At 51.8% G+C, this 27,514-nt stretch overlaps 9 protein-coding genes across 9 annotated transcripts; 2 read left to right on the plus strand and 7 right to left on the minus strand.

Annotated features, from left to right (window-relative positions):
* Window positions 1-1,655: 1,655 nt before the first annotated feature.
* PG994_010346 (nucleosome assembly protein) lies at window positions 1,656-4,392 on the minus strand (the record flags this gene model as incomplete). The annotated part of the gene is made up of 3 exons (XM_066861755.1): window positions 1,656-4,075; window positions 4,134-4,176; window positions 4,228-4,392. The coding sequence occupies 3 exons, from the start codon at window positions 4,390-4,392 to the stop codon at window positions 1,656-1,658; spliced, it is 2,628 nt and encodes an 875-aa protein (XP_066710865.1).
* Window positions 4,393-6,293: 1,901 nt separating this feature from the next.
* On the minus strand, window positions 6,294-7,673 carry PG994_010347 (pyridoxal kinase; the record flags this gene model as incomplete). The annotated part of the gene is made up of 5 exons (XM_066861756.1): window positions 6,294-6,915; window positions 6,986-7,316; window positions 7,354-7,498; window positions 7,549-7,558; window positions 7,609-7,673. The coding sequence occupies 5 exons, from the start codon at window positions 7,671-7,673 to the stop codon at window positions 6,294-6,296; spliced, it is 1,173 nt and encodes a 390-aa protein (XP_066710866.1).
* Window positions 7,674-8,508: 835 nt separating this feature from the next.
* PG994_010348 (proliferating cell nuclear antigen) lies at window positions 8,509-9,448 on the minus strand (the record flags this gene model as incomplete). The annotated part of the gene is made up of 3 exons (XM_066861757.1): window positions 8,509-8,526; window positions 8,594-8,892; window positions 8,977-9,448. The coding sequence occupies 3 exons, from the start codon at window positions 9,446-9,448 to the stop codon at window positions 8,509-8,511; spliced, it is 789 nt and encodes a 262-aa protein (XP_066710867.1).
* Window positions 9,449-10,475: 1,027 nt separating this feature from the next.
* On the minus strand, window positions 10,476-12,717 carry PG994_010349 (uncharacterized protein; the record flags this gene model as incomplete). Its single annotated transcript, XM_066861758.1, has 6 exons — window positions 10,476-11,093; window positions 11,162-11,223; window positions 11,278-11,729; window positions 11,790-12,274; window positions 12,335-12,543; window positions 12,654-12,717. 6 exons carry the CDS (start codon window positions 12,715-12,717, stop codon window positions 10,476-10,478), a joined length of 1,890 nt encoding a protein of 629 aa, XP_066710868.1.
* Window positions 12,718-14,224: 1,507 nt separating this feature from the next.
* On the plus strand, window positions 14,225-14,800 carry PG994_010350 (uncharacterized protein; the record flags this gene model as incomplete). The annotated part of the gene is made up of 2 exons (XM_066861759.1): window positions 14,225-14,290; window positions 14,510-14,800. 2 exons carry the CDS (start codon window positions 14,225-14,227, stop codon window positions 14,798-14,800), a joined length of 357 nt encoding a protein of 118 aa, XP_066710869.1.
* A 378-nt stretch (window positions 14,801-15,178) lies between these two features.
* On the minus strand, window positions 15,179-17,772 carry PG994_010351 (uncharacterized protein; the record flags this gene model as incomplete). The annotated part of the gene is made up of 2 exons (XM_066861760.1): window positions 15,179-16,560; window positions 16,617-17,772. 2 exons carry the CDS (start codon window positions 17,770-17,772, stop codon window positions 15,179-15,181), a joined length of 2,538 nt encoding a protein of 845 aa, XP_066710870.1.
* Window positions 17,773-19,841: 2,069 nt separating this feature from the next.
* PG994_010352 (ATP-dependent RNA helicase (Hrh1)) lies at window positions 19,842-24,177 on the plus strand (the record flags this gene model as incomplete). The annotated part of the gene is made up of 8 exons (XM_066861761.1): window positions 19,842-19,938; window positions 20,000-20,406; window positions 20,499-20,579; window positions 20,636-21,208; window positions 21,261-21,315; window positions 21,911-21,996; window positions 22,047-22,235; window positions 22,291-24,177. 8 exons carry the CDS (start codon window positions 19,842-19,844, stop codon window positions 24,175-24,177), a joined length of 3,375 nt encoding a protein of 1,124 aa, XP_066710871.1.
* A 237-nt stretch (window positions 24,178-24,414) lies between these two features.
* On the minus strand, window positions 24,415-25,028 carry PG994_010353 (uncharacterized protein; the record flags this gene model as incomplete). Its single annotated transcript, XM_066861762.1, has 3 exons — window positions 24,415-24,536; window positions 24,586-24,685; window positions 24,801-25,028. 3 exons carry the CDS (start codon window positions 25,026-25,028, stop codon window positions 24,415-24,417), a joined length of 450 nt encoding a protein of 149 aa, XP_066710872.1.
* Window positions 25,029-25,496: 468 nt separating this feature from the next.
* On the minus strand, window positions 25,497-25,998 carry PG994_010354 (uncharacterized protein; the record flags this gene model as incomplete). The annotated part of the gene is made up of 3 exons (XM_066861763.1): window positions 25,497-25,544; window positions 25,622-25,707; window positions 25,824-25,998. The coding sequence occupies 3 exons, from the start codon at window positions 25,996-25,998 to the stop codon at window positions 25,497-25,499; spliced, it is 309 nt and encodes a 102-aa protein (XP_066710873.1).
* Between the last annotated feature and the right edge of the window lie 1,516 nt (window positions 25,999-27,514).

A 27,514-nucleotide genomic window follows, 5' to 3' on the forward strand; every position in this document is an offset into this window, starting at 1 on the left:
TATGTTCAAGTAAAAAGGTCAGCTTCAAAATCCATTATGAAAAGGCTTGATTGTGGCCACACTGGCAATAATCAAAAATGAGAAGTGAAAAATGCAGGAGCGCCGGCGTTGAATAGGAAGAGGCAGGTCCCACCGGGACAAATACAATAGGAGCTATAGATAAGTGCAAACACAGGTCACCTCAATGCTTGATATTAGCGATGAATAACTCGTTCGGTTTCCTATAGAGACTGCAGAAACACGAACACAAAGACTCGTCTGACATAACTTGTGTTGTTCTCTACCATCATGAGTGAGGATATAGGAGCAAGCTGCGCCAGGGGAACATCCGAGGCACGTTCGTCATCCGGTTGGGCAAGGGAGGCTTACCTCTACTTGGAGACCAAGTCGTCAAGCACAAAGTCTCCGTATGGTGTGCTGCTGTGATGGAAAGGATGACATGGCCTAGAGAATTGCCAAGTTTGAGAAATCAACTTATCCTCAATACCACACGCGATGCTGCCCTAAACACCAGAAGATCTACTCAGTTGTAACGGCTGGTAGCAGCAAGCAGGTAAATAATTGGTACCAGAGGTGTCTGGTGAGAGCTGCAATGAGTAGTGACTTCTTTATGGATTGGCTGAGGCTTGTAGATAGAATAGCGGCACCAGGTAGTTTGTGTTTGTTGCTGGGGAACAGAATACCGCTGGACTCCTCGATGTGTTCGGCAAGTCAGAATTGGAGAGGTAGTGGTCAATCAATGAGGGGAGTAGGTCAGCAGAGAATCACAAGTATGTTCTCAAACGTCTGTGAGCTTATAAACCGTATTGTTGTCGAGGTAGAGCAAGAGTTTTAGCACGGAGAAGGATTCTTCACGACATTCAAACAAAGAAAGGCGTCGGCGGTACGACGGTTAACTGTTTTGACCTCGTTCTGGCGTTAGGAGGTACTTTTTGATCCTGAAGGAAGAGAATATGATTGTTGGAGATATACTCATCATCAAGATAGCCTGTGATCATGCTGTAGAGGACACTTCATGAATAGAGTGCATAGCAAAGACTACACCATCGTCTGATCATCATAAACATCCTACCACGTGGGTATTGGCTTTCAAACAGTCGCTGCAATTGACTCATTCCGTTTGCTGTTGCCTTTCTCTGTATGTATCTTACAAGTATACTGCACAGTGAATATATGCACCTTGCTCTCTATGTTATATAAAAGTTATCGCAACATCCCACATTGCAGCTTGGACTCAGTGCTAAACACATGCTTATCATCAATGCGTGCATATCAGATCTAAGATGTGCAAACGGACTACATATGATCCATCATCTATCCGCTGAACACTTACTGGGAATATTGGTAGGAGTTTCCATGACTGCTCTTCAATCTACAAATCATGGCTTGGATAGTCCATGATGTACCCAACCAACTTCTAATCGCTCCAGGGAAAATGTACCTACAAGTAGATATTTATATGGGAAGATCAAAATGGCTTCTGTTTGCTCTTGGCCCCACGAACTTGTTATCAATAGGCGTACGCACGAACCAGACAGCATGGTATTAGAAAGCAACTGCGATCAGGCAGCTTTGAGCACAGAAGCAGAATATGTAGCGCCTTAACGCCACGGTGATATATTGGCCAGGGCCTTCCTAGCGATAATTCAAGTAACCTATTTGGACCTCTTGGCAGCCTTCTTGCGGGCCTCCTTTTCGCGCGCATACGCATTGGACTCCCGGCCTTCCTCGCCCTGGATCTCCGCCACGAGCCTCTTGTACTTCTTCTCGTACGCCTCATCCTTGGCCTTCTTGACCCGCAGCTTCTCTCTGGCCATGAAGTTGGCATCCTTCCGGAGCTCGCGCATGGCTCCCTTGCGCTCGTTCTTGAACTCGGCGCGGAGTTTGGCAGCCTCGGCTCGCTCGCGGTCAGGATCGTAGTGCTTGTTGGGATCAAACGTGTCCTCGAACTTGGGCATGTTGCTCTTAATCGCCAAGGGGCGGTGATGATGTAGTTCAAGAGGTTTACGTTGAATTTGGGCAAGCTTGAGCATCTGCTCCATCCTCGTTTGCACTTTACGCATACGGTCTCTCAGGGCATCGGGGAAATGCGACCGGCACGGATTCGATGCTAAGTGCCCGAGGATTTGCTTGAATGGCTCAAAAGTCTCCAAGAAAGCTGGCTTGTCCGCCCATAGCGTTGCCGCGGCTTCCAGGACTTTAATTGTTGAATCAATGATGGCGATCTTGAAAGCGTTTTGGTCCTTGGCCGACCGTTCGGTTTCCACAACGTCGTAACAGGTCAGTTTACGAATTTGTACTGCCTGGGCATTGTTCACACGGAGGCCACCAGGTAACTCGTGGACAGGGAATGGGACGTTTTTCCGGGACTGAGGTGCCAATGCTAGGAGAGTGTTGAGGTTGAAGTTTATGAGCTCGGGCATGTATCTCTTGCTGCCCTGCTGGTATTGGAGGACCAAGATTGACAGGTAGACGCCTTTGGCAAGGTCTGACAGCTGCTTTGGCATCTTCTGCCCCAAGAACCGCGCAATCTCGAGCTGCGCAGGCGTTACCGCTTGGTGAAAGTGGTCCGAAGGCGGAAACACTGTCCCAATAGCCGTATAGATGATGAGGTCACCCAAATTAGGATCGAGCGGTCTCGTCTTTGCCAGGTCCTCGAGATGCGACCTGAATTTGCAAGCAACCTCGATCGGGTACGTCTTCGCTAACGAGTGGATATGTCGTATAAGCTGCTCAAAGACACTGAAAGGCGGCAGTTTTGGCTGCGAAGCCAAGTATGGTAAGTGGTGGATCAAGGCCAAAGTGAACTTGCCAAGCTTCGCCTTGTTTTGGGAGTCCAGTTGCGCGTGGAAGATTGTACGGATCCTCACAACCACGATATGCAGTTTCTCGACCGGTACGTTCTTGACAGCATCCAGGAGCTCCTGATGGGTTTCTGGGCAGGACGCATAAGAATATGGTACACCATCCGTATCGTTCTTAGAATCCGCATTTGAGCTCGTGCTGAACGCTGGGTCTTTCGTCTCAGTCTCGCCCAGTAGACCCTTTGTGAACTCATCATCGTCCTCGCCACCGTCGTCGGATTCGTCCTCGGCATCCTCTTCATCGAGTGAAAGCTCAGAGCCACTGGCTACAAGGTTATCTTCGATGAAGAAGTCGTCCTCGTCGTCAAAGCCCAACTCCGTTGCTGTAGGTTGAAGTTTCGACTTTTTAGCGATACCACTGCCGAGACCGAACTCATCCACCTCGTCCTCTTTCATCAGATCGACAGTGGCCTCCGCCTCTTCCTTCTCGCTCTCGCTCTCGCTGTCGCTCGCCTGCTCGCCTCGCATGCGTTTTTGTCGCTTCTCCTCAAGCTTTTGCAACCTCTCAGAAGCTTCAGCAGCCTGCTCCTCATCCGTTTTGGTTCGCTCTGTCGGCTGCGCCCTTCGGTCATTAAGCATTTGCCTCACTCGTAAGTCGTACTCCTTTTCCATCTTCTTTCGCTCGGCGTCTTCAGCAGCCTTGTCGAGAGGCTCGTTATTTCGGGGATCCTTGGTCTTGAACAAGAGGTTGCGTATATTATTGAGTTCCTTGTTGAGTTCCTCTCGAATATCCTCGTCCTCCTCTTTAGCCTCTTGCCGTGCAGCCTTGTGAGCTTTCGACTTGGCCATAATCTCGCTGTAGATCTCTTGCTTCGTCTTCTTCCTCTCCGGCTGGGCATCGTCGACATCGACATCTTCGCCCTCTGTAAGCGCCTTCCGCTTGAGGTAGGCTCTCCGCCCTTCACTATCTTCGTCTTCGTCGGAAAGGCCTTCCATGTCTTCCTGGAAGTCGTCCACCAAAGCAGGCCCATCGAGCGACAGCGTTTGACCTCCGTGTGTAAGATCGAATGATGCGCCGGGTTCGTCGTCTTCCAGATCGAACATGGAGCTCTTCTTGTGGCGCGACTGAGTCTCCCGCGCAAAACGCTCAAGCATGCGCTCTTCGGGGGCCAGCGTTGGGTCGTTCTCTCCGAAACGGCGATCGATAATTCCTCCTACCTTATTCTTTCGCTGTTCGTCGAATGTCAACGTTTTGCCGGCGTCTCTCTTCACTGGCAGTCTTGGCTTCAACTGGGCGGCCTTGGATTGCTTTGTTTGTTGGCCGGTTACTTGTCACTTCGAACTTGGGTCCCCTGACGTTGTGTTTGAGGTCCTGTTTGCCTATTAGCCGAGAGAACTGCTGGATTGCCCAAGAAAAACGTACGAAGGGATTGAACTGTTCTCGGATGCCTTCCAGTGCAGCCCTCTTATCCATCCGTTTGACACCGGACTTAGAATCGCGCTTCTTGTCCTTCTTGGATTTTTGAGGGCCAATCAGGCCCTCTTTGTGCAAAGAGGCTTTAAGCCTCTTGAGCTGAGACCCGGCCATCTTGAAGTCGGAGGTTGAAGTTGGGGCAGCAGTCCGTCGTTGGCCTGCTTCTCAACTGTACGTACAAAACTGGATGGAGTATTCTATTCAATGCATTGAACTTTTTTTGGTCTTATCTTATCGCAGATGCAGGTGGGGCACAGCAGGGGTCATGGGTTGGGTCCAAGCTGGAATCTGGAAAACCACTTAAAGCTGCCAGGCTTGGCATCGACGTGTCTGGGGCACGACTGATATTGCAACGGTGGAAAAGCACGATTGTATACTGAACGAAGAGGAATACCCTTTAGTAAATGAATTCTATTTAGTTCACATGTAGTAGAGAACATACAGCTGAACGATTGAGTAAATTGCTTCCCAATTAACGCTGCTTCAGAAACTCAATTGACCGTTGGAAGATGCCCCGCGTCTCGACGCGTCTCCTTGCCCAAAAGCAACAATCTGTGTTGACCGCCTTGACACGGATCGTTGTTACCCCTCCAGCCCACACTGTAGTGCCCTTTATCCCATTCTTCCTCCTCCCCGTGTCCTCGCCCTCCACCTCCATTTATACCCGTATAAGCAGCAACCAATTCCGACCCAAGACAAACCTCAGCAGTAGCAGCCGCAGAAACATGAGCACCGTCCCCAGCGCAACCTCACCTCCCACATCTCCCCCCGCGAAGCGAGTCAAGGTCACCACCACCGACGACGATAAGACCATTGCCACCACCATGTCCGCCGCCGCCCCCGAGACCAGCAACAACGGCACCGCCGTGCCCACCCTCACCCAGGAACCTCCCCTGCTGATCAAGAAGCTCTCCGACAAAGCCAAGCTGCCCACGCGCGGCAGCGCCTTCTCCGCCGGCTACGACCTGTACGCCGCGAAGGCGACGACGATCCCCGCGCGCGGCAAGGCGCTCGTCGACACCGACATTTCCATCGCCGTGCCTGCCAATACGTGTACGCACTAACCCCCTAACCCCCTACCCCTTACCACCCTTTTGCTCTTTGTTTCTCTTTCTTTGTCTCTCTGTTGCCTTGTTTCACTAGCCCGCTAACTCAAACATCGAAAAAAACAGACGGCCGCATCGCCCCCCGCAGCGGCCTCGCCGCCAAGAACTTCATCGACACGGGCGCCGGCGTCATCGACGCCGACTACCGGGGCCAGGTCAAGGTGCTGCTCTTCAACCACGCCGACGCCGACTTCGCCGTGGCCGAGGGCGACCGCGTGGCCCAGCTCGTCATCGAGCGCATCTACACGCCCGAGGTCGTCGAGGTCGCCGAGCTCGAGGAGAGCGTGCGCGGCGCCGGGGGCTTCGGCAGCACGGGTGCGAACTAAAAAAAAATAAAGAGCTGCTCTCAACTCTTGTAGACCCCGGAAATAAGAGGATCGGGCACACACGCAATAAAGAAGCCCGGCAGCTGCTAGCTCTAGCTCTCAGAATTGGAGAAGTGCAACCAATTCGCTTCCTCCCATAAGGGGGTTTGGGGCCATGTTCTCGATTGAGCTGAGCAATCGCTCTCGCCCCTGAGGCAAAGTATAACGACAACGGATGAGATTACGATGCTAGCGTATAGAGCGCTGAAGCTTCTTTTAATTTAAGGAGAGTCCATAGGCCGGACATAAGCCTAGAGAACGACAGTAGAGGTCTAGAGTGTTAAAAAGATGGCATTGGTCTAATCCTCAGAAGGTGTAGACGGGGATGACGACTGAAGTCAGCAATGGCGCATAGGAGCTGGTTGATAAATCCAAAAGAGATAATTAATCGCCAAAGTAAATGCAAAGAAAAAAAAGTACACCCAACTCTCCATGAATGCAACCGGTGTCTAACCCGCCGTAGTCTTGGTCTAGCCCCTCTGCCTTCTAGCACGCCTGTCCAATATGCAATGGTATCTATGCCATCCTTCCCTTGCACCTAGAACTACTCCAGTTTCACCGCACGGTACTCAATGGTTGGGCCCCGGAGGCACCCCCAGTTTCTAGCCAACCTCAGCTCCGCCGCTCTAGACTTGAGAAGATGCAACTTCTTGGCCCGCTCCTCCTCGCTTAGTCCCTCCTCGTTCGCCGGCCCCTCCACATGTTTCGCGTCCAACTCCGCTTGCATGGCATCGCATGTGCGGCTCAGCACCTCGTGCATACTCGCCAGTACCTTCTCTGCGGCTTTAGCGAGGGGAAGGTCCAGCGCGTCAACGTCATCATCGCTGAGCCAGCTGGCTTTGTCTTTCAAGCAAGACGAGGCAACGGCCTCGCGCATCCGGACCACCATGAGCGCTGCAAACATGTCGCCTGTGCCGCTGAAGTAGGCGTCGAAAACGGGGAAGGTGATGCTGAACAGGCGCGACTTGCCAGTCGATGTGCGTGTGGAGCCGACCACGGACATAGTAGTGCACGAGGAAGCCGAGCTGTCTGGCGTGGCTTGTTGCGCACTCAGGGGTAGCGATACGGATGTGATAACAATATGTGGAAGGTTGAATTTGGAGTGCAAGGTCTCGATGGCAGTACGAAGCGAGGCAAAATTGGTAATCTTGACTTCAGAGAGCAACCTAATATGGCTCAGGTTAGTAGGTGTTTATTGGATAAACATCAACAGCGACGGGGACGCGAACGACGTACTCGGCCTCAAACTGATTGGGCAATATCAGATCTGCGAGGTGAACCAGTCCCCTATACGCCGGCACCACGTCATCCGCGACGTATAGCTTCCCGTTGTCACCCATGACAGGATCGAGCACCCAGAAGAAACTCCCTGGCTTGGCCTGCGACTTCTCCTTTAGCTCCTTTGCGATGTTGCCCACAGCTTCAACGGCGGCGGCGCCGGGGACATATCCGGAAAGCATCATATCGAACCGGTCGAGGTACGACTGTTTCAAACCGTCCCACAGATCCGTGATCTCCTGCGCCGTGACCCGGGTGCCCTTCCATTGTCTGTATCCGGTATGGTTGCCTTCGACGGGGAGACAAGGTTAGAGAGCTAGAGATACATGTGTTTGTGAGGGGTGCGAGGACGGTGGCGCGCTCACTGAATTGTACTGTGTTCAAAGCTGCAACGTCGCAGCCCAACGACTGCAGGACGAAGACGGCGATCTTGTTTCCTACGTTACTATACAGATAGTCGGTCAGCAGGAGCTACGTGCGATTCTAGTGGGGAGTAGCAATGATCGAATGGAGGGACTCACCCGAGACAACCTTCGCGACGAGGTTAGCTACGACTCCGCGACGTTTGTGAGTGGACGAACTGTTTCCCTACATGACTTGCGACAGCCAGAACACTCGTCTGCGGCACCGGCGGTTCTGAAATCATTCTTTAAACTGTGAAGCAGCCGTCTTTACCAGTGTATCGTCTGACGTAGAGTAAAGTATGGGTAGTCCTGAGCGTATAACCTGCGGCTATTTCTCCAAGATCCACGAGTGGTTTTCGTAGATGGAAGGCTCGAAATGTTCTTTAATTTGTCTCAAGTAAAAATTACAGATGGAAATATTGGGCAAGACCGTTTCAAGCCGTTATCAGCCCAGAACATGAAGGATGACTCGAAAATTCCCAATGGCTCCGGGTGACTTTCCGAGTATACCCCGCCATGCAAATGCCCCGCATTACTAACAACATCTGGGAGAGCAAGGGTTACGATATGTAGATCAAATCTCATAGCCATTACGAGCGCATTTGCAACGGATGGAGATGAAATCCAATTAGGGATAACCTCATATCTAGCATGGTGTGTTTGGTCTTCAAATGCGCTGTACGTTGTGAGGTTGTGTTGGGTGGAATTGGTATGACATTATTCTGCATCGAGGTGCACATCTAACCTGTCCCAAGACAGCCTTGAGCCCCAGTCGTGCATTCCCCTGCATCATCGCTGCGACCCAACCGCCAGGTTACTACATCATCCATCCTGCCGGAAAGCAGACCTGGGCATGCCGAGGGTTGGGGTGGCTAAGGTAGGTAATAATGTACCTAGACAATGCCGTGGGCACACAAAAACTCCAAAATGTGAACCAATAGATCGTATGCCAACCAATGCTCTTCGTATTAGACTGCATTGGCAGCATGGGTTCAACAGTCTAACCTACGCCTTGTTGCCAACCAAATGGTATTATCTCATGATCCTCGTCACTAACTCTGGAACGCTTGTACTTCTTTACTCCTCGTCACCAATCTAGAGAGATAGTTAGCAAAACAGTACGCAACACAGCACGAGAAGCTATAAAAGTGAAGTAGCTTACCTTGGGCGCAAGGTAGAATCGCAGGTGACCGCTGTTCTTGTCGTTGCTCAACAAGTACTCTACCAGCAGAGGAACCTCGCTAGAGAGGGAGATTCTGACCCGGTCGGAAAGGGGCTGGGCCTTGCAGAAGTTGACCAGGTACTTCAAGGAGAAGGTGAGAGTGACGGGCTCGGTCAGTTCGATGTCGACGTTTTGGTTCGGCTTATCGACGTTGCTATGCGATCGAAGTGTTACGGAACCGTTGCCAATATCACCGTTTGCCGCGAACTTGATGCCGTCCTTGTTTGCCTCGATTGTTACTGTGGAGATTTACGCATCAGTACATGTGAAACCATGATCGTAGTGTCACCAGGGCATAGCCAGAAGGGGTTGAAAATGCTTACCGGACTCGGACATAGCCATCAGATCCGTGCAGATGCGCTTGAACTCAGCGCTGGGCATCTGGATGGTTGCCGCGTACTCGGTCTCGGGAATACCGAGGTGCTCCTGGTCGATATCCATGAGCTTGAGGTCGTACTCGCTGATGCGGTCGGCCTCGATGCTCTCGAGGAGCAGGTTGAGGGAGTCTGGGGCATCCTCGGCCTTGAGGGTCAGGACATCGTCGTTCTGGGCGGCGCGCAGGACCTTGGTCAGCGAGACCAGGTTGACACCGAGAGCGATGTTGCGGTCGCATCGGTAAGGGCTGAAGGCGTCGGCCTTGAACATCATGGAGACGAGGGCGACGTGGGAATTGTCCATGGCCTGCAGCGCAATGCCGGAGTCATTGCAGTCGAAGTTGCAGTCCTGCACCAAGTCCTTGATGGCATCCACCACCTTCTTCAGCAGCATAGCCTGCTCGAGTCTGGCTTCCAGCATGATGGCGGTGATGTGAATGAATTAGGTATTCTATAGAGAGAAATAAAGAGGCCTTGCAATGCTGCAGGGCGAAACAGTGAAGTAGATGATGGGTATCAAGAAACGTCGCGTCAAATGCGGTGAGATTGTGTGGTTGATGTTGTTGGTGGTTGTGGCAGTTCAGAATTCGGTCTGGAAAATGAGTATGTAGTAGGCAGACGATATTTCCCAAAGGTGGGCGGGATGCTGGGCCCGACGCGTCCAAAGTGGGCTTTTCACGCGTTGGATGCTTAATTGGCTGCCTGGCTTAGACGCGCTCGGTTGCCCTAAGGTACAAGTAGCCTCCATTTTCGCGTAAAGCACCCCCGGGCCTCGTTAGGCCACCTACGCTATTTCGATACCCCTGAGTTATTGGCTGCATGTACATGGCATCCATGTAAGCCCGCTGAAAGCATCCTCACTGCACAGCATCCCGACACTATCACCTATCGAAGAGCAAGTTACCTAACCTAATGGGTGAGTGCTAAAGCAACTAGAATCTCATACAAGAATCAACATGACCTAACGAACAGTCCTTCACCATCATCTGTTGTATCGAGAAGCCTCCGGGTTGTTTATTTGCATCTTTCATGCTTTTGAAACATTATAGTCTATCTGAGTATGTAATGGCTGGCTATAAGTATGTAGGTACTGTTGCATAGGACTTATATACAAAAAAGACATTATAAAATCAAACGATCGGATGAGTTTTTTTTTTCTTCGACCCAAAGCGAAGCATATCTTGCTTGCTCAAAATGCCCTGCCAGCGCCAGAAGTCATCAAGCAAAAGAGAATGAAAAGGGAAAAGAGAAAACAAGTCCGCCGTCGTACGAGGCTTGCAACAGTCTGCTGTCTAATCCAACTCCTTGATGCAGCCCGTATAGTAATCACAGGTCATAATGCGTTTCGTACGCCCTGAACAGTTCAGGGCGTGGTTAATATGTGGTCATGAAAAAAAGCACAACGAAAACATATTACCTCTCTCACGGAGTCACAGGAGGAGGCAATGCTAGCCTTGCGAAGGTAAAGAGGCGGACAAGGTTAATGGTCTCGTACCATCCCCTATTGGCGATGCACCGAGGCTCCTCCGTTTCCCGTTGCGGCTGCCGGTACTGAGGTGTTCCTCACCACGGTGCTGCAAGACGCTCTTGAGTTCGCCCATAAACCACCCGCTCTCCATTGCCTTCTCGCGAGCAGCAATCTTGGATGCCCGTTCCTCTTGCATCGACTTGATTCTTTCCTCGCGGCTCATTGTGCTTCTTGGCTTAGTAGCAGTTTCTGCAATCGCCTCATATTCCACAGGATCTGTCGTGAAGTTGGCGGGGCTGCCAGGCTCTGTTGGCGGTGAGTGGTCGCCATTTAGTCTCCTGAGGGCTTCATCCGGGCCCTCACTCTCCTCGGAGACCGAGGCGAGTTCGCTTAAGGAAGTGACCGGAGACAGCATGCTGGCAGACGAAACCCGTTTCCGCTCATTTCGGTTAATAGCCGAAGCCACTGCTGCCTTCCCAGTCTCCCATGCTTCCATCAGAGCCTTCAGATCCTTTCCGATCATTTCGTACTGGCTTAGGAACGTGGACCCCAGATGTGACATGTCGCCATGTTCGTCGTCGATGACTTTGTTGGATTCCTCGGCAAGAGAACCATTTTTGCTTGAAGACCCCGAATACTATTATTCAGTAATCCTATCTTCCTCACTTGATGCTTCCATTTCTCGCGGTCTGGACTAAGGGGCATGCCCGGGCTCTTCAGATTGAATGCTGCCACATATTAGCTTGGATTTGATGTATAATATCACTGATTGTGCAACTTACTCTCTTCGGCCATCAGCGCTCTTTGTATTTGCGCAGTGGCACTCTCCGTCACGTCGTTGCAGAGCCGGAGACCTTCCAGCGCCGTAGTGAAGCGCAGATAATCGCTGCTTGCGTCTTGCGGCTCAAGGCAAAACAGACTGAGTAGGAACATTTTGCGGAGGCCTTGGACAGTAACATACGACTCCTTGAGCTTGCTGGTCATCTGAGAAACTTCGAGTCCGGCACTTCTGAAGCCATCAAGCGCAGCGGCTATGCTCTCAGGGTCGCATTGTTTCCCTTGCTCGTGGAAGCGCAGGAGATCTTGGTTGCTGAACTCCCTGACCGCACGAGCTGTCGTGAAATATCGATCCATGATCTTGAGCATCTGGGCATTCAGTTCTCGCCTGATTTTGACGCTCTTGACGTTCTGCCCACTGCCCTCTAGGCGGCTGATAGGGGGAAGAGGTAATGACCTGGATCCTAGGTCAGACTGGCGGGCACCAAACCACGATTATATCGGAAATGCAACTTACAGACGATAGCCACGGGCGATAAGTTCGACTTCGGTGATGAAGCCTATAGCGGCCCCGGCCATACTATCCAGCTCGGCCGAGTTCTGGATGAACAATTTGACCTGAGATAGTGTCTGCACATGGATGTACTTGAGCCACTGCCGGCGCATGTACACACTGAAGCCAAAAACCACCGAGCATAGAGCAACTACAGCCACCACCAGCCGCGTAAGTGTGAAAGTGAAGGCGCCCCCAATGTAGAACCAGCGCACGAGAGAGGCAGTCCCTATGCCAAGGGCCGCTGCCACGATGGCGCCTTCGGTTGACCATGGTCGACTCTGCGAGCCGTCGCTTGAATCGGGGACGGGCAAGTCGACAGGTAGAGGCGTCGCGGCGAATGCTGGTAACGTGTGCGTATCGAGGAGCTGCGACGAGTTGATGATCCACTGCAGTTGCTCGAGGAATTTGCGGCTGCCATGACCATCCACCGTGGTCGTCACTGCTTTCTAAAAATGGCTGTATCAGTCGCGACGAACGCATCTCGCATGGATGAGCATTATTCTTACCGTGTACGCATGCTGAAATTTGTCCAACTTCGGGATGTCCAAATTCAGCGGGCTCGGTATCCTGTTCTTGAACCTCCTTATCGGTTTCGCCTGGCCACTGGGAGCGAAGCTTGGCCTGGGGCTCGTCGGCGGTGATACTTCGAAGTCCGGCGATTGTTCCCTTTGGTCATGGTCGTCGGACTCGGGGTCGGTGTCTACAACGCCATGGCCTAGATATTCAGGTAGTGTCAGACGTCTGCAGGCCATGTGGTTCCTGACGGCATGCCGGCGCAGGCTCATAGAACGGGCTAAATCCAAAGCCATGTTATCGCTATCATACCTTGACCCTCAAAAGAGGTTTGGTACTCGTCGTGAGGACCGCCCGGCTCATAAGAGGTCTCCATGTAATTGCGAGGTTGCACGATCGCTGTGGTCCATGTGTCGCAGCAATCTTACGGGGGATATGTCAAAATGTGGCTCGGGGGTTCGCTACCATGGACGCTGGAGATTTCGTCGTCTTTGAGGCGGAGGAGAGGTCTGCCTCAGGTACGCCTGGGGGTCGGTCCTTGTGGTTTGGCAGTTGAGGGTTTGCGTCACGGAACCGGAATCTGGGATATTCACACAAAGAGAGCTGCAGCAGTAATGTATTGTGTTAGATGGAATTGTCGATCCCTTTGACAGGTAAGACAGCGACAAGCACTAGTATTGAAAGGGTATTGTCGACGAGAAAAGGGTGAAATGGATTGATTGTTTATTCAACAGATGCCCTGGTGGATATGTTGCATTGTATTATGGAGGAGAGGCTAACCGTGCAGGCATGTCGCCAGCTTCATCTTAAAGTGTCCGAGATGAGCCTCCTGTTCGAGTAAGGAAAGGGCGTGGAGGACCAAGAGGACCAACTTTCCCCATGTTATCCACAGAGCGCTTCATTAACGACGGTTGGTTTAGCGCCAGGGCGAAGTCGAATCATCGATGTTCTGGAAACTCGGTGCTCGGGGCCCCTTACTGGGTGCGGCTAGACAGGTTTGCTTGCAGTAGCAAGTTATGTAGCTACCATCGTTGCCATGTTACTTTGGATCATGGATGATGATCCGCGAGATTCGCGGATCCATGATGATGCCAGGGCCGTACCCGGATACTTGGAGAAGTCCTAAAATTATGTCCAATGACAGCAAATTGCTGTTTCTTGCTCGGTGGGGATGACGAGACCCTTTCCTCGCCGCAGCTTACGAAGCACTCACTGTTTCCTTCGAGCATGGATTGCATGTGAAGCTGAGCTGAGCATTGGATGACTTTGGCTTTCGTTTCTTTTGCCGTTTCTTTTGCCCTGATCTCATCTGCTGAAACAGACTGAGCTGACCTTGCCGTGGCTGCCGGGCATGCATGCGTGTATCACCAGTAGATGCAAAGGAGCATCATTGACAGATGTTCACTGTGCAAGTACATAAAATCGTATGTCCAGTGGGTACGCACGTCCACGGCCCGGCTTTAGTAAAGCGGTCCCGGGCTCAAGCCTCTTCCCCAACATGTTGACAGGTCGGCCTCTATTACTGCCGTCAATTACACTAACAATCGACGCCAAAAGTGTCTGTCAAGCTGTCAATAAACCCAAATCCCAAGTGAGATCATACAGAGTTCAATAGCCGCACCTTATCAATCTCTATTCCAGGCCCCTCGGCGCTTGCCCATCTCCTAAGCTTCCGTAGGTCTTGCAGCGTGGCTGAGACCCTCCAGGCCTCTACGGAGTACCAACCCACCAATAACAGTAGCAGCTGGCACCACTGAAGCGCCCGCCCGCCCACACAGCCCGGCCCTCTGCAATTGAGCCGCGACCAACTAACGGTCCAACGTCAAGATTCAAGAGCAGCAGTCAAGCACAGCAGGCGAAACGAAAGCGCAACTACAGCCAACATGCCTACTGAGCGGGAATTCCAGGTCGCGCCGATTGTGCCGGAATCGGTGATGCACAACACAAAGGTAGGTCCTTTCTTTTTGTTTCGCATCTCTTTCTGTGTGTGGAGGTGCGGCCGAGCATGGAATGAGGCCATGAAAGAGCCGGCCGAAACGAGAACGAAAACGACCAGATGAGTAAAAGCACAAACACGACGACAGCGGCACAGTTGCTGTCGCACTTGTCGTTTCACACCGGAAGAGATACTGGTACTGGCACTGACATCATCATCACCGTATGCGCAGGCACTCTCGAACCTACAGTCTCTCTCGGCGTCCATCTTCGGCGTCGCGGCTGGCATCCTGGGCCTCGAGTCCTACAGCGGCTTCCTGTTCTACTTCATCTTCACCATCCTGACTACGATACTCTTCTACACCTTCCGTGTGGCCCCCACGTCACTCAAGTCCGGGCTGGGAGCTTTCGATACTAGCAGATATTTCCGGACACAATACGAATTCTGGGCTGGCGGTGTCTTTGGGGGACTGGCTGGCTATATCTTGACGTGGACGTTATTTTACGGATTAGTGAGGGCTTAACGACATCAACGGGAATGAGTCATTGGCTTGGGTGTTCAGGCAGGTTTCATGCCGAGACTGTAGTCGCCGGAAACGGTAGAATACTTCCGTCAAGATAAAGAAAGAAACCTCAAAAGAAATGCGCATTTGCTCGTATTCTCCGTCACTCTAACTTGACAGGCGGCCAATCTATAGTACCATGTACTGTTGTACTCTTGCGTGACCTCAGTTCTTGGTGTTGGGATAAACTCTGTGGCCAGGGGGGGAGCTCGCCATGGAAAACTTGGCAGAATGATGTGATGGCTGGCTGGTATTCTACTATTCTAACTTAACTAGTAACCAAAATGCTTATACTAAAGGGAAATCGCTACTTATAGAGCCCCCGTCCTGATGGTGGCATTACTCCGCGATTTCAACGACCTTCCCGACATAACCCTCCAGGCCCACGCTATTCCCCCCTTCCATTAAGACCACTTGAGACCCCATTTCTATCCATTCCCTACTTGACAGAAGGTCCAATGTGACGCTATATTCGGGCAAGGCCGACACATCGGAGTCGTCTCTCCCGCCATGAGCAGGGTCGAGTTCAATACTCTCGGCCATGTTAAAGACGTCATCTGGCTCTCCATCTGCCCGGCCGACTCTGTCGGGTAGCTGGCGTGATACTCGTATAATGCGAGCAGCTGTCCTGACAGTAGCAACATAGACGTTGACGAGTGTACCACCACCGCCTGTGAGATTGGCGACCCTATGATCCTTGAATATTGCAGTGAAGCCTGAGGCGGCTTGTAAGGAGAGCCCAGAGTCTAACATGTGCTGGCTTGGGATCGCCAGAACTTGGCCTTTCCGAATAAGACCACGGAATGCCCTCACTTGCTCGACCTCGGAGTCACGGTCTGCGGGGGCGTTCACATCGTCTAACACGATCTGTATCGTGCCAGCTTGGCCGGGACCCATGGTTCGTACTGGGAGCCGTAAGTTACGGATGTTGACTACTTTGGCATTATGCCACTCTCCCTTAACGGCTGACGCTGGGACTGCATTTCGCGAGGCTATGCGTGCGAGCTCGCTAGTTGAAGGGTGTGATATAGATAAACCATATCCTGGGGTGGGGTGGTCGCGAGGTATCTGACCACGGGCTTCATCGTCGTCTGCCGGAAAAGGCCCTATGACCACTCGATCACCCACTGATATCCGACCGAAGCGTAGATAGCCAGCAACCACAATGGCCTTTCCATCAGAGGCACGAGTCGATGTTTGTACGACGCGCGACTCTAGCTCGTATTTGTCATCAATGTGGAAGAGCGCTGCTGGTTGCTCGGGGTTCAAGGCCAGGGGAACATAATCTCGTGCCGTTGGTGGAGGTGGCATGGGTAGAGTCGCTAGCAGTGCGTGGACCAAATCGATGCCTTGCCCTTTCACTGCGCTTGCCAGGACAACGGGCACTATGGACAGCAGACTCTCAGCTCTCGAGATAGGTTCCACCACTTCTTTCAGAACTTGCTGCTGGCTTGAGATTGGGATCTCTGTGAGCACGTTGTCGCTGGCTGCCTTTGGTGTTAGTAGCTTTGGCGTTCGGCCGGCGTACTTTATCTTGGAAAAGACCTGGTTGAGATTGCTTTTCAAAGCATCTCTAGCCGCAACGTCGGACTTAGTTACTACAATGACCATTGGGATCTCCAACAGTAAACAGAGATCCAAATGAGTCAGCGCAAGATTGAGACTATCCGCCATGTCGCCAAGGTCATCGGTCGTACCGGACAAGGAATGAGGACCACGTGCTGTAATATTCCCACCATTTGCTGTGATGCAGAGGAACGTCCAGTGAGGTGCCCACCCAACAAGGCCTCGCATGATGGTCCTGCGAAACGTAGATGGCCGGCAGAGTCGGAGAAGAAGACCATTCGGCCAGTCTCGGAATGGTCGTGGATGTCTGTCCACGCCTCGATGTCAACACTGGCGTAATTGAAGATATTCTGGTCTTTGTAGCCAATCAACTCCTGAGCCACGGATGAAGTCTGACCAGAAACACGTTCGTGGCGATGTTTTAATAGATTAATTCGGCTGCTCCCACGTCCGTTATCGAGCGTCCCATTTGCGAGCGTACCAAGCAGTGTCGTCTTCCCAGATGTAGTTGGTCCGATGATCGAGACGCGGAATTGTTCTGTTTGCGACGCATCCTTTGCAGGGGACGCCGAGGAGCCTTGGTGCCCATGAGCTTGGTCACCGTCGTCGTTGAGGTCCTTTTGAGGCTCGAGTATAGGCATGACCAGCGCTTCAGCTACCCAGAGGTCGTCGTGGTGCCGGGCCTGTTCTTCCGGCGACTCCCCGTCTGGCGATGGCTGCTCGATCCACTCGCAATTGCCCACTACCTTCATCCGCTGCACCTCAACTCGACAACCTAAGCTTGCCGCAATGATCTTCAGTGTTGTCATACTCTCATCCATTTCATCCTTGGTAAGTCCGATGAACGCACCATCATCGGCCACCCCTATTTCATACAGTGCACCGTTCGACTCCTCCAACCCAGGAAGCAGTCTTTGCGGCTTTTCTAAGACTTCAAGGCTTTCATGGTCTTCGGGTAGTTTAGGGATGACTAGATCGCCCCTAGCTTTTGCATGATACGGAGAAGATTGCTGTAACCTCCACAGCAATTGTGTCGTGAGCTGTTGCAGCCTTGTCTGGCGAGTTTGGCTCATATTCGCCACCGGTTGTCGTAAAGGCTTCGACCGGGAACCCGATGCCTTGATACTGGTGCTCATCATCTCATACCTTCTACGCCCACGCAGCAGAAGATGGAGTTTGTATTCGATGGGCCCCTCTTGCGGCTCTGCCTCTAGCCGGTCAATATCCGGCTCACCAGCCTGGTTTGATTCATCATGGCTACTAGGGGATGAGCCACCTGTTCCCGAGTTCTTTGCAGACTCCTCAGGCCTCAGCCAGGGCGACGACACCCTAGGGGGGTTCGGGTCGAACGTGAACACAGAAGCCATATTGTCCGGTACAGAGGCTTCCTTCCCGGTAGTCGGCGTTATTCCGGGATACCAAAACTCCTTTCCCAGCCAGTAATGATCGAGATGCCCTTTAACGAAATTCCGATACACGGTCCAGAAATAATATATCTTTTGTTTTGCTTCTTATTGCAGTAGGGTACTGTGCTATACGAGTTATCATTTTCAGGCAATGGGATGCTGAATCTTAAATAACCTCGAGCTTTCCTGGGGACTTCAAGTTATTGGAGAAATTGGGTTGTATCATTCATGCAGAGAAGTTGGTGGTAAGCATAATTTCGAAAATGTGAACACTTGGAAGTGATGGCGCCAGTGTACAGTATATTAGAATGCGATGCACTCAAGCAAAGCTCACAAGTCAAGGTGTTAAGTCAGACCGGCCTCTTGGGAGTAGGATGAGTCGACATGACAGCTCCGACTCCGGGTTGGATGTAAGTAAGCAATCAGGAAAGGGCCACGGCTAGATGGAAGTGCCTGAGTATAATATGCAGGGGAGGTATGGATACCACGTCACTCACTTAGGTTACGGTATGGGGCAGTAACGGTGAGCCAGTCATCCGCCGATTCCAACCCCATTCTTGAAAAGCATTCGATTTGGTAGTTCAATCACCAGTTTCTTCGATGTTGAGCTTTCCACGACCCCCGTCACAGCAAGGCGCATTAATTTTTATGAATTCCATCTCCTATACCGATCGGACGTGCATGCAATAATGCATTCATGGATCTTTTAGTGGTTACCGAAGGAGAAAAGGCTGTCTCGAATCAACGCTCAGTCCAACCATAGATTAACCATACACTGAAATAAACGCCCGCCTACGCCTTGAACGTATACTTATTAGTATGGAATCAACGCATAGAATAGTGTTAGAAATATGAAGCGTTGAGAGATATGTCGACGTTGATTGAGATTTAGGCGCCCATGAGACGGTCTGCGATGTGTTATTCCGTACATAAACGGAAACAGAATCTAGCCTGCTACGGTACCGCTCCCTATTCCTTCGCCCCTTTGCTTACACCAATACTTACCTAAGGTATGTCCTAAAAATAAACTGGCCCCAGCAAATGGGCATCGACAGATCGGATATTGCAATTGCAAATTACAAAACGTTGACCCTTCATAAAACCCTTCCAATTGAGGCTCGTTCCCTTAGGGATGATATTATGAGTTCCGATATTTGGGCTCAATTGAACTGTCTTCTTGGATTCGGTTTATTAGGCGTAGGATGTTTCTCAGTGTACCAGACCTATGCACTACATGTACCTACTGATTCGATTGCCTCTACCACGGAAGATATGCACCCCGTATTCCATCCAGAGTTCCAATGGTGGGGGCTTTGTTACCTTTGGCTTCCGTGGCTGAGCTCTAGGTAGTCTTTGCCTGCACTGGTTGGGCTTTGCCACCAGAGGACCTTCAGCAAGCGTCTGCCTGACATCTCGTACAGCGTACCCCGGTCAACCCAGATGCGAAGTTGGGGGGCGCCTTGCGACTGCAAAGTGGCTTAGAACTATACGTAGACATCTAACAAGTACGTTCATTATCCGTACATACATATCTGTACATACCGGATGTTGAGGATAGGAGCAAGTGGCCCATGAATGAACGAGGGGGTTTATGTTTGCTGTATCAGCATCGAAAGATTTGGAAGGGGAAGACAGGGAGGCTGGGAGGGACACTGACTACTGCAGTGACTTGCATGTTCTGAGAAGAGCCTAACCTGCAAGCGAGAACCCTGAAAAGGGGACTGGAGAAAGCTGATCAGTGGATCAGTGTTAGTGGTGCTCTTTCGAAACGCACCTAAGACAACCAAAACCACCTTCCTCAAGCCCCACCATTACTCTTTAAACCCAGCTCACCCCCCTTTGATAAAGCAGACGGATACCTGAACAACAACAACGTCTTTTACCTAAATGACCATCTCGCTCATTTGCGCAACACACTGATTTACATTCACAACATCCCAACTCTAGGGAAACCCGTCCGCCGACCGTCTTTGCATCGATTATCCCCCCACTCGACTACTCGCAGCTCGAACCCCAGAAACTCCTACAATATGGGGCGATTTGGCTTTGGCAAGAAGGACGATGCTAAGGGCTCGGAAAACCCGTACGCCAAGGGAGGCAACGACCCTTACGCAACACCAATGACAGGTAATTCCCATCGACTTCATCCTTTGTTGATGGCGTATCCATGTATACTGACATCCTACAGGTGCCCAAGCGACATACAATCAATACAAGAACCAACCATACGGCGGCGGCTTGCCTGGCGGACCTCGTGCCACCCCGGGTGGTCTTCCAGGAGGACCACGTGGTGGAGCACCTCCGCTCAATCGAAACGGCAGTAGCGCATCGAACGAGACTGCTCCACCTCCCTACAGCAACAACCAACCCTCGGGCGGATACTCGAACGACAAGTTCGGAGCTTCTGGCGGCTATGGCAGCTCGCGGTACGACAACGCCGGAGGCAGGGGCGCTAGAGGACCGGGGGCTACGGTGGCCTTGGCGGTAACGATGCGGACTCCACCAGAGATGCTCTCTTTTCAGGGGCACGAGAACGCGCCGACCAGCGACAGCAGCAGCCATCTGCGCCTGGTGCGGGGGATTACGGAACCCCCAGTACCAGCTACGGAGGCTACGGCGAGGTAAGCATTAGGTTCCTCGCTCCTGGCTTGAGAGGACAGTGCGTGCTAACGAAGTCCTGAAATTAGCACCGCGAATTAACTGCGGAAGAGCAAGAAGAGGAGGAAGTCCAAGATGTCAAACGCCAGATCAAAGAAACCAAGCTTGCGGTAAGTTACGAATCTTTGAGCCCAACAATTCTAGCCTCATTAGCTGATGATTCCAGTCTGCCAACTCTGCCGAAAACTCGGAACGTATTGCCTCGCAAGCCGTCGAAACAGCGTTGGGCACTTACGCCAGACTTGGCGCCCAGCATGAACGCCTCAACTACACCGAGACGCTCCTTGACAAGGCCAGCACATCGACACGCGAGGCCGATGCTTCCACAAAGAAACTCAAGAGTTTGAACCGCAGCATGTTCGCTGTGCACGTCAACAACCCATTCACATCAAGCAAACGTACTGCCGAGATGGAGGCACGCACCTTGGAACAGCACCGAGCTGACCGAGATATGCGCGATGCCACTCGTAAATCCGGATACGACTCGAATTCACGCATGGAACAGGGCTTCAAGGAAATCGACAAGGCTAGAAGCACGGACAAATGGTCGCGGTCCAGTAAAGCTGAGAAGTCCAAGTATGCATTTGAAGATGACTCGGAGGACGACCAGAACGAGGACCGTATTGATGAAGCCATGATGCGAACTGCTGGCCACGTCTCGACCTTGAACAGCGTGGCCAAGTTGATGGGCAACGAGATTGAGGATCAGAACAAGCTTATAGATCGACTGGGTGACAAGGTACGCCACTACAATAAAACCTATGGACGAGTATCTGCTAACAGGCATCTAGAGTGTCCGGCTCGACGACGCTGCCAGGCTCAATACGGAGAGACTGAAGCGCATCCGTTAAGTATGAGGATAAAGTGTTATACCAGGCGCCAGCAGAGCCTGTGCCGCCTACGGGGAGGAGTTCTCTCTGGGTTTAGAATACGGCATTTGGTTCGGTCAGATCTAGTATCCGCAGCTATCCCATTGGATAGCTGGGTCCTGGCCATAGATGATGAGATTGATACAATGATGGCGTCAGGCGCGCTTTTGACTTGTGTGTTTTACTGCAGATAGATTTGACTTGGGGCATCGTGAACTAGCTCTCTCTATCAAAGGCGTTGTGATAATACGAGTTTCTTTCGTGTCTTGTGCTGTTGCACACTCGATGGCTCTTTTGCACAGTTGTATAAACAGTCCAAGCAACAATCCACGGATGCACTGCTCCCAGTACTCTGATACCAGATAGAATATCCCATTGCGAGTTGTGTCCAGGGCGTTGGTTCCTTGAGAACTGGAGACGATGGGCCAGTAGTGTGCATGTGGGTCTCCATTGGCCATCAGGGAGCTAGGATGAAAAAAAGTAAGCTAAACTCAAATCTGTTGTAGTACCAGTTTTTTATCCTGCCTATCTGAGTTTCATTCTTGCAACATACGCAAAATGGCACAGAAAAGGCCGCCGAAACGGCGGAAGCAAGAATGGAAATGAGAATGGGCTCATCAATATTGGTGGTAGAATGGTTGATTTTGGTTTCAATAAAGTAAAAAATCAACCAGCAGCAGCACCACAACCACCACCAACCCCAAACAGGAGGAGCAGCAAAAGCAGCAGGTGGAGGAGCCAAAGGTCGACAAGACAAAGCAAGATGGAACCAACACGAAGAAACGCAACGGTGGCAGATCCAAAGTCCAGGACACGCCGTTGCTGAAGGCGCGCAAAGCGTTGCCCATCTGGGCTCATCAGAGGGAGATTCTCTCGAGTATCGGAGGCAATCAAGATGTGCTCATGATCATGGGAGAGACCGGTTCCGGAAAGAGTACCCCAAGTGCCGCAGTTCCTTTGCAACGAGAATTGGTGCCGTCGGAAGAAGGTCAAACTCGACGGGCAAAGTGATCCCGTAAACGTGGGTGGGATGATTGCAATCACCCAACCGCGACGAGTCGCAGCTACCACTTTGGCCAACCGAGTGGCCCGCGAGATGGGTACACCTCTTGCGCCAGGTATCAAGGAAGGCTCCGTCGGTTACTCGGTGCGATTTGATCATAACGTACCTCGGGGCACCAAGATCAAGTTCCTTACCGAAGGTATGCTCCTACAGGAGCTTTTGCGCGACCCCAATCTACGGCAATATAGCGCTGTCGTTGTCGACGAAATCCACGAGAGGAGCGTTGACGTAGACATGATTGCCGGTTTCCTCAAGCAGATCGTGGCTGGAAACAAGGAGGGGCGTGGAGGAATCCCTTTGAAGGTCGTCATCATGAGCGCAACGGCAGATGTCGAACGAATACAAGAGTTTTTTGACTCGTCCGAATCCAAGCAGTCTGTACAGCTTCTTCGGATCAAGGGACGCCAGTATCCGGTCGAAATCAAGCACACAGAACGACCTGTACCCAATATTCGAGACGCGCTTTACAAGCAGATTACTCAGATCCACGAGGGAGAGCCACTTCCAGGAGATATTCTCGCTTTTCTGAGTGGACAAGAAGATATCGAGGCTCTGCAGCGACTAATAGAAGACCATGGCGCCAGTCTTGCTTCCAACGTCCCCAAGCTCTTGCCATGCCCTTTGTATGGGCAATTATCGATGCAAGCACAACAGGCTGCATTCCGACCGGCTCCAAAATTTACACGCAAGGTCATTTTGTCAACCAATATTGCTGAGACCTCCGTTACTGTTCCTGGGGTTCGCTTTGTTATTGATTCTGGGAAAGCCAAAGTCAAGCAGTTCCGCTCACGTTTGGGCATGGAATCTCTGCTCGTCAAGCCCATCTCAAAATCGTCAGCCACCCAGAGAACAGGTCGCGCTGGTCGTGAAGGGCCCGGAAAATGCTTCAGGCTGTTCACGGCAGAAGCTTACGAATCACTCAGCGAAGCTGATCTCCCCGAAATTCTACGGAATGACGTTCTTGGAGCAATCCTCACCATGAAGGCCCGCGGTATCAACGACGTTTTCTCTTTCCCTTTGATGGACTTTCCTGATATCGACTCGGTTGAAAAGGCGCTAGTGCAGCTCCATTTTCTGGATGCGATAGCCGACGACGGATCAATCACTGACATTGGCCGAAAACTCGCTCTGTTTCCCGTGTCAGCACAATACGGAAGAGTGTTGCTGGCAGCTTGCGAACCGCAATATGACTGCCTTCTAGAAGTGATTGATATCATTTCCTGCATCACTTCGGGCGAGAGCATATTCTACCAGTTGCAGATGGAGGAGGAGCGCGAGGAGACTGAGGAGCTTCGTAAGGAGCTCTATCGTCGTGAGGGTGACATTCTCACATATCTTACTGCAATGCAACGATATACGGCGGAACACGCCGACCGCGTCGAGTGGTGTAAGAAGCGCAAAATCAACCTACGCAACATGAAGCAGGCCCTCAACATCCGCACCCAGCTCCGAGGCATGTGCTTGAAGGAGAAACTGCTGAAGGAGAAGCCGCTGCCTGACCCCCAGCCCTTCGAGCCCCTATCCCCGGAGAAAGCCGAGGCCTTGCTGAAATGCTTTCTCACTGGCTTTGTCACCAAGTGTGCTCTTCTTGCGCCGGACAGCAGCTACGTGACAACGCACGGAAAGCACCTGGTCGCTATCCATCCCTCCAGTGTGCTGCATGGACAGAAAAAGGAGGCTATTGTGTTTTTGGAGCATGTGTTTACGCAGAAGAATTACGCCAAAAAGGTCAGCGCTATCCAAGCGGACTGGATTATTCAGGCCTTGACCAAGTAGCAGGTAAATGGGATAAGGTATTAGTAGAAGTTACAAGTCCGTTTGATACATTGAATTTATTACAAGGGTGATAGCTAGCCGTTCGTGGGTTCATATCTCACCCTGACCGCACCGGCGCGAAGTTCGAGGGCCATATTTTGTCGTGTAGAAACCATCGTAGTCCTATAAATGCATGAAGGCGAACACACAGTTCAGCTCGAACTGCATCCACAAGTCACTACGCTCTCATATGCCCTTCTACTGCCCATCGTCACTCTCGCTCTGTTTCTTTATGGCCATCATCAGTTCATACATCTGCCCGATTTGCTGGTCTGTCCTCCGGAGACCAATCAAATTCATTAGCAAAACGATGATCGAATCTTTAGATAGATAGGAAGAAGGAGATACTCGAACAAAGGAAGGACTTACCGCTCATCTTCTCCACCTTGGCCGGATCGATCTTCTCACCCTTCCAGGCCTCGCCTTCGACCTTTTGTGCGTAGAGTTGCCACTCCGTCAGGAATCCTATCTGTATATATACCATATCATATTAGTATTCTCCTCCAGCTTCGCACATGCTCTCTCTCTCTCTCTCGGGGTTGTGTGATGTGGTTTTGGGGGCGGGGGGAAGCGGGGTTATTTACCATATGTGCCGGGTTGTCCACGTTCCGGTGCGCCCGGAACTCGGCCTTGATGTACTCGTCGCCCAGGACCCGCATCTCCGAGGGGAGGTGCTTCCGGTGCGCGCGCAGCAGGCGGCGGTACAGGGGGATGGGCGGCAGCAGGGCCATCATGGGCGCGGGCCTCAGGGCGTTGCCGGCGCCGCCGGCGGCCGAGGCGGCTTGGGCGAGGGTCCGTATTGATGGCCTCATCTTTGCGCTTGTGAGTTTGGGCCTGGGTAATGGTGAAATTTATATTTATATGTATGACGATATGGCTCTGGTTAGGCGCACAGGTAGGTTTGGTTTATACGACTTAATTATTGGATGTTTCTCTCTCATGCATGAGACCCCGTACGGCGTGTAACAATCATATGCTACGAATGGATGAGATCAGCATGTTTTCGGCCATTCAGCGTTCGAGTGGGTCAAGCCCGGCACAGTGTTTCCCTCTATTAGCATTCTACGCACACACTGTAACACCATCGATATTCGTGGGTCGATGCAATTGGCATCTTTCTCTAATAATTGTTGCATGGTAAAGTACAAAAAGTCCATCGCTATCTTACGTGTATCTCGTAACAAGGTATCTATCTACTCGTGTCATTCCTTCCGGCACGGGGAAATTCATCAAACAATGATGCGCCATTACTCCCCGTTGTGGCATATTTATCTCCTCGTTCAACCCTGAACGCCGGCAGGCGTCTGGCACAGGACACCGAGTCCAAGCTGATGGGCTGTGTTAATGCATTGATCTCTAGCTAGTACGAGCGTCACGAAGGGGAGGAGGATGGGGGGGGACTCACGATAGGCAGGACGCAGCAGCGAGCGCGCTGGCCGATAGCGGAGCATACTTCGCTGAACTCATCGGCAGTCTCGAACGCATCGGGAGCTGTGGGCGAATGAAAGCAAGTTAGTGGGTGCGTCTTTACTCCTGCAACACGGTCCGCTCTCATACAAGCGAGTATGAAGTATGGGGAGGAGGGTCTGGGTGGGAAAGTCACTCACGCGAGCCGCAGTCCAGATCAGCAACGCCGAGGACGTCGGTAGCGCAGCACTGTTGGCTGCCGTACAGGCCCGTGCAAGGGACGTATGCTTGGCGGGAGTCGAGAGCCTGCTCAGCGGCCGGGGCGGCGAGGGCAAGGCCAGCGAAGGCAGTGGCGGCGACAGCGAAGAACTTCATTGTGATGTTGAACTGGGGGTTTTTGGGCTGGGCAAATGATTTTGTTGATGTTGGTTCTTCGGGTCGCTGATGTCTCCCTCGATATCAACAGGACTGGGAATCTGGGCTGAGATCTGGGTTTTATATATACACTGCACAGCTTCCACACCCCCGTCTGTTAGGAGCCCAGCTTCAGCTTGGCGATTGGCGTCAGTAATTAGAAAATGCATGCAAACACAACACCACCCGTTTCCCCGGGTATGAAGGCAAGATCGATCGACTATCATAGGGAGGCTCATTGGCTCGGCCGGTCATGCATACCGGTAGGGTACGGCCGTTGTCACATTGCCGGGACCTGTGCGCTCGGAGCTGAGAGCCCGATTAAGGAAGGGTTGAGATAACGATGGTGTGTTTACGCGCCCGGAGAGGTATGACTTCATCGAATTTCGCCTTTTTATTGCATACCTGTTTTTTTTCGAGATCATTCCCCCCTATTCATATGGTACGATAGATCGATGACTGACGAGGAGGAGGCCATGTTGTCTTGGCCTACGATGATCGATGATAGTAGCGCGCGCTCGGTCGTGGCGGAGAGAATGCCCCTGGGCAGCGAAAATCCGGTACCATGCACCGGCTATGTACATAAATGTGTTTCCAAGCGCATGAATATCAATTACACGATCCATTTTACCCCTATCCCAACGGTTCGCCCAGCGATGCTACCTGCTTCAGCCTCCACGAACAGGAAGAGCGTAGCTGCGTACGTACTTTAACATAGCATGGTCACACTTGCAATTGCACTTGCAACTGCTAAAAATGCTCGCCGACTCGAGGGCGCCGGCGTCACCTATATAATACGATCGCATATCGGCAGGGGTATCCGTCAATAGCGGCTCCGGGACGACGAGTTAACTGAATCTGGCCTGCCCGATGCTACATTCGTGAAGTCGACTCGGTCGACAACCAGGTTTTGCTATACCTACTCTTATTCTGCCCTTCTTAGCAATTCGATCCATGGCAATTGTACGTGCATGCAGCTGTTGGTGGCGTGCGCATCATCACGCCCGGCCCATGCGTCACATCTGCAAAGTACAGACGGAGCTGAATGCAACGGCCATAACGTTTGTAGTGGCTTGCCGTAATTCTATCGAAGAATGACAGGGACCAACCATAGGGTAATTACCATGTATGGAGCCTTGGGTCAAGCCCAGCTAATAAGAAGAGAGATATGTAGCGATGTACGTCAGATACGGGATCAAACATCTGATATGAGGCTCTGGGACCAGACATAGGGAGATTGTTGCACCATCTCTAGGCTCCAAGTGGCTACCTACCTAGATCACGCGTACATGCAACTCATCAGCCTGCTTAGAGGCTGACCAACCCTCGTTATTGGTCCGTCGGTCGGCTCCCAGCAGAGCCAATGAGACAGGGAGCTGTCCGCCCCCCTCTTGACGAGAGCTGAATGTATAGACAACGAGTGCTTGTGTGTAAAACGCCACTGCATACTAGATAGGCGGATCGTCGGTAATGAAAG

Source organism: Apiospora phragmitis (genome assembly GCF_038363925.1).
Source record: "Apiospora phragmitis strain CBS 135458 chromosome Unknown utg000010l:1.0-9815664.0:1.0-9183399.0, whole genome shotgun sequence".
Classification (NCBI taxonomy): Eukaryota; Fungi; Ascomycota; class Sordariomycetes; order Amphisphaeriales; family Apiosporaceae; genus Apiospora; species Apiospora phragmitis.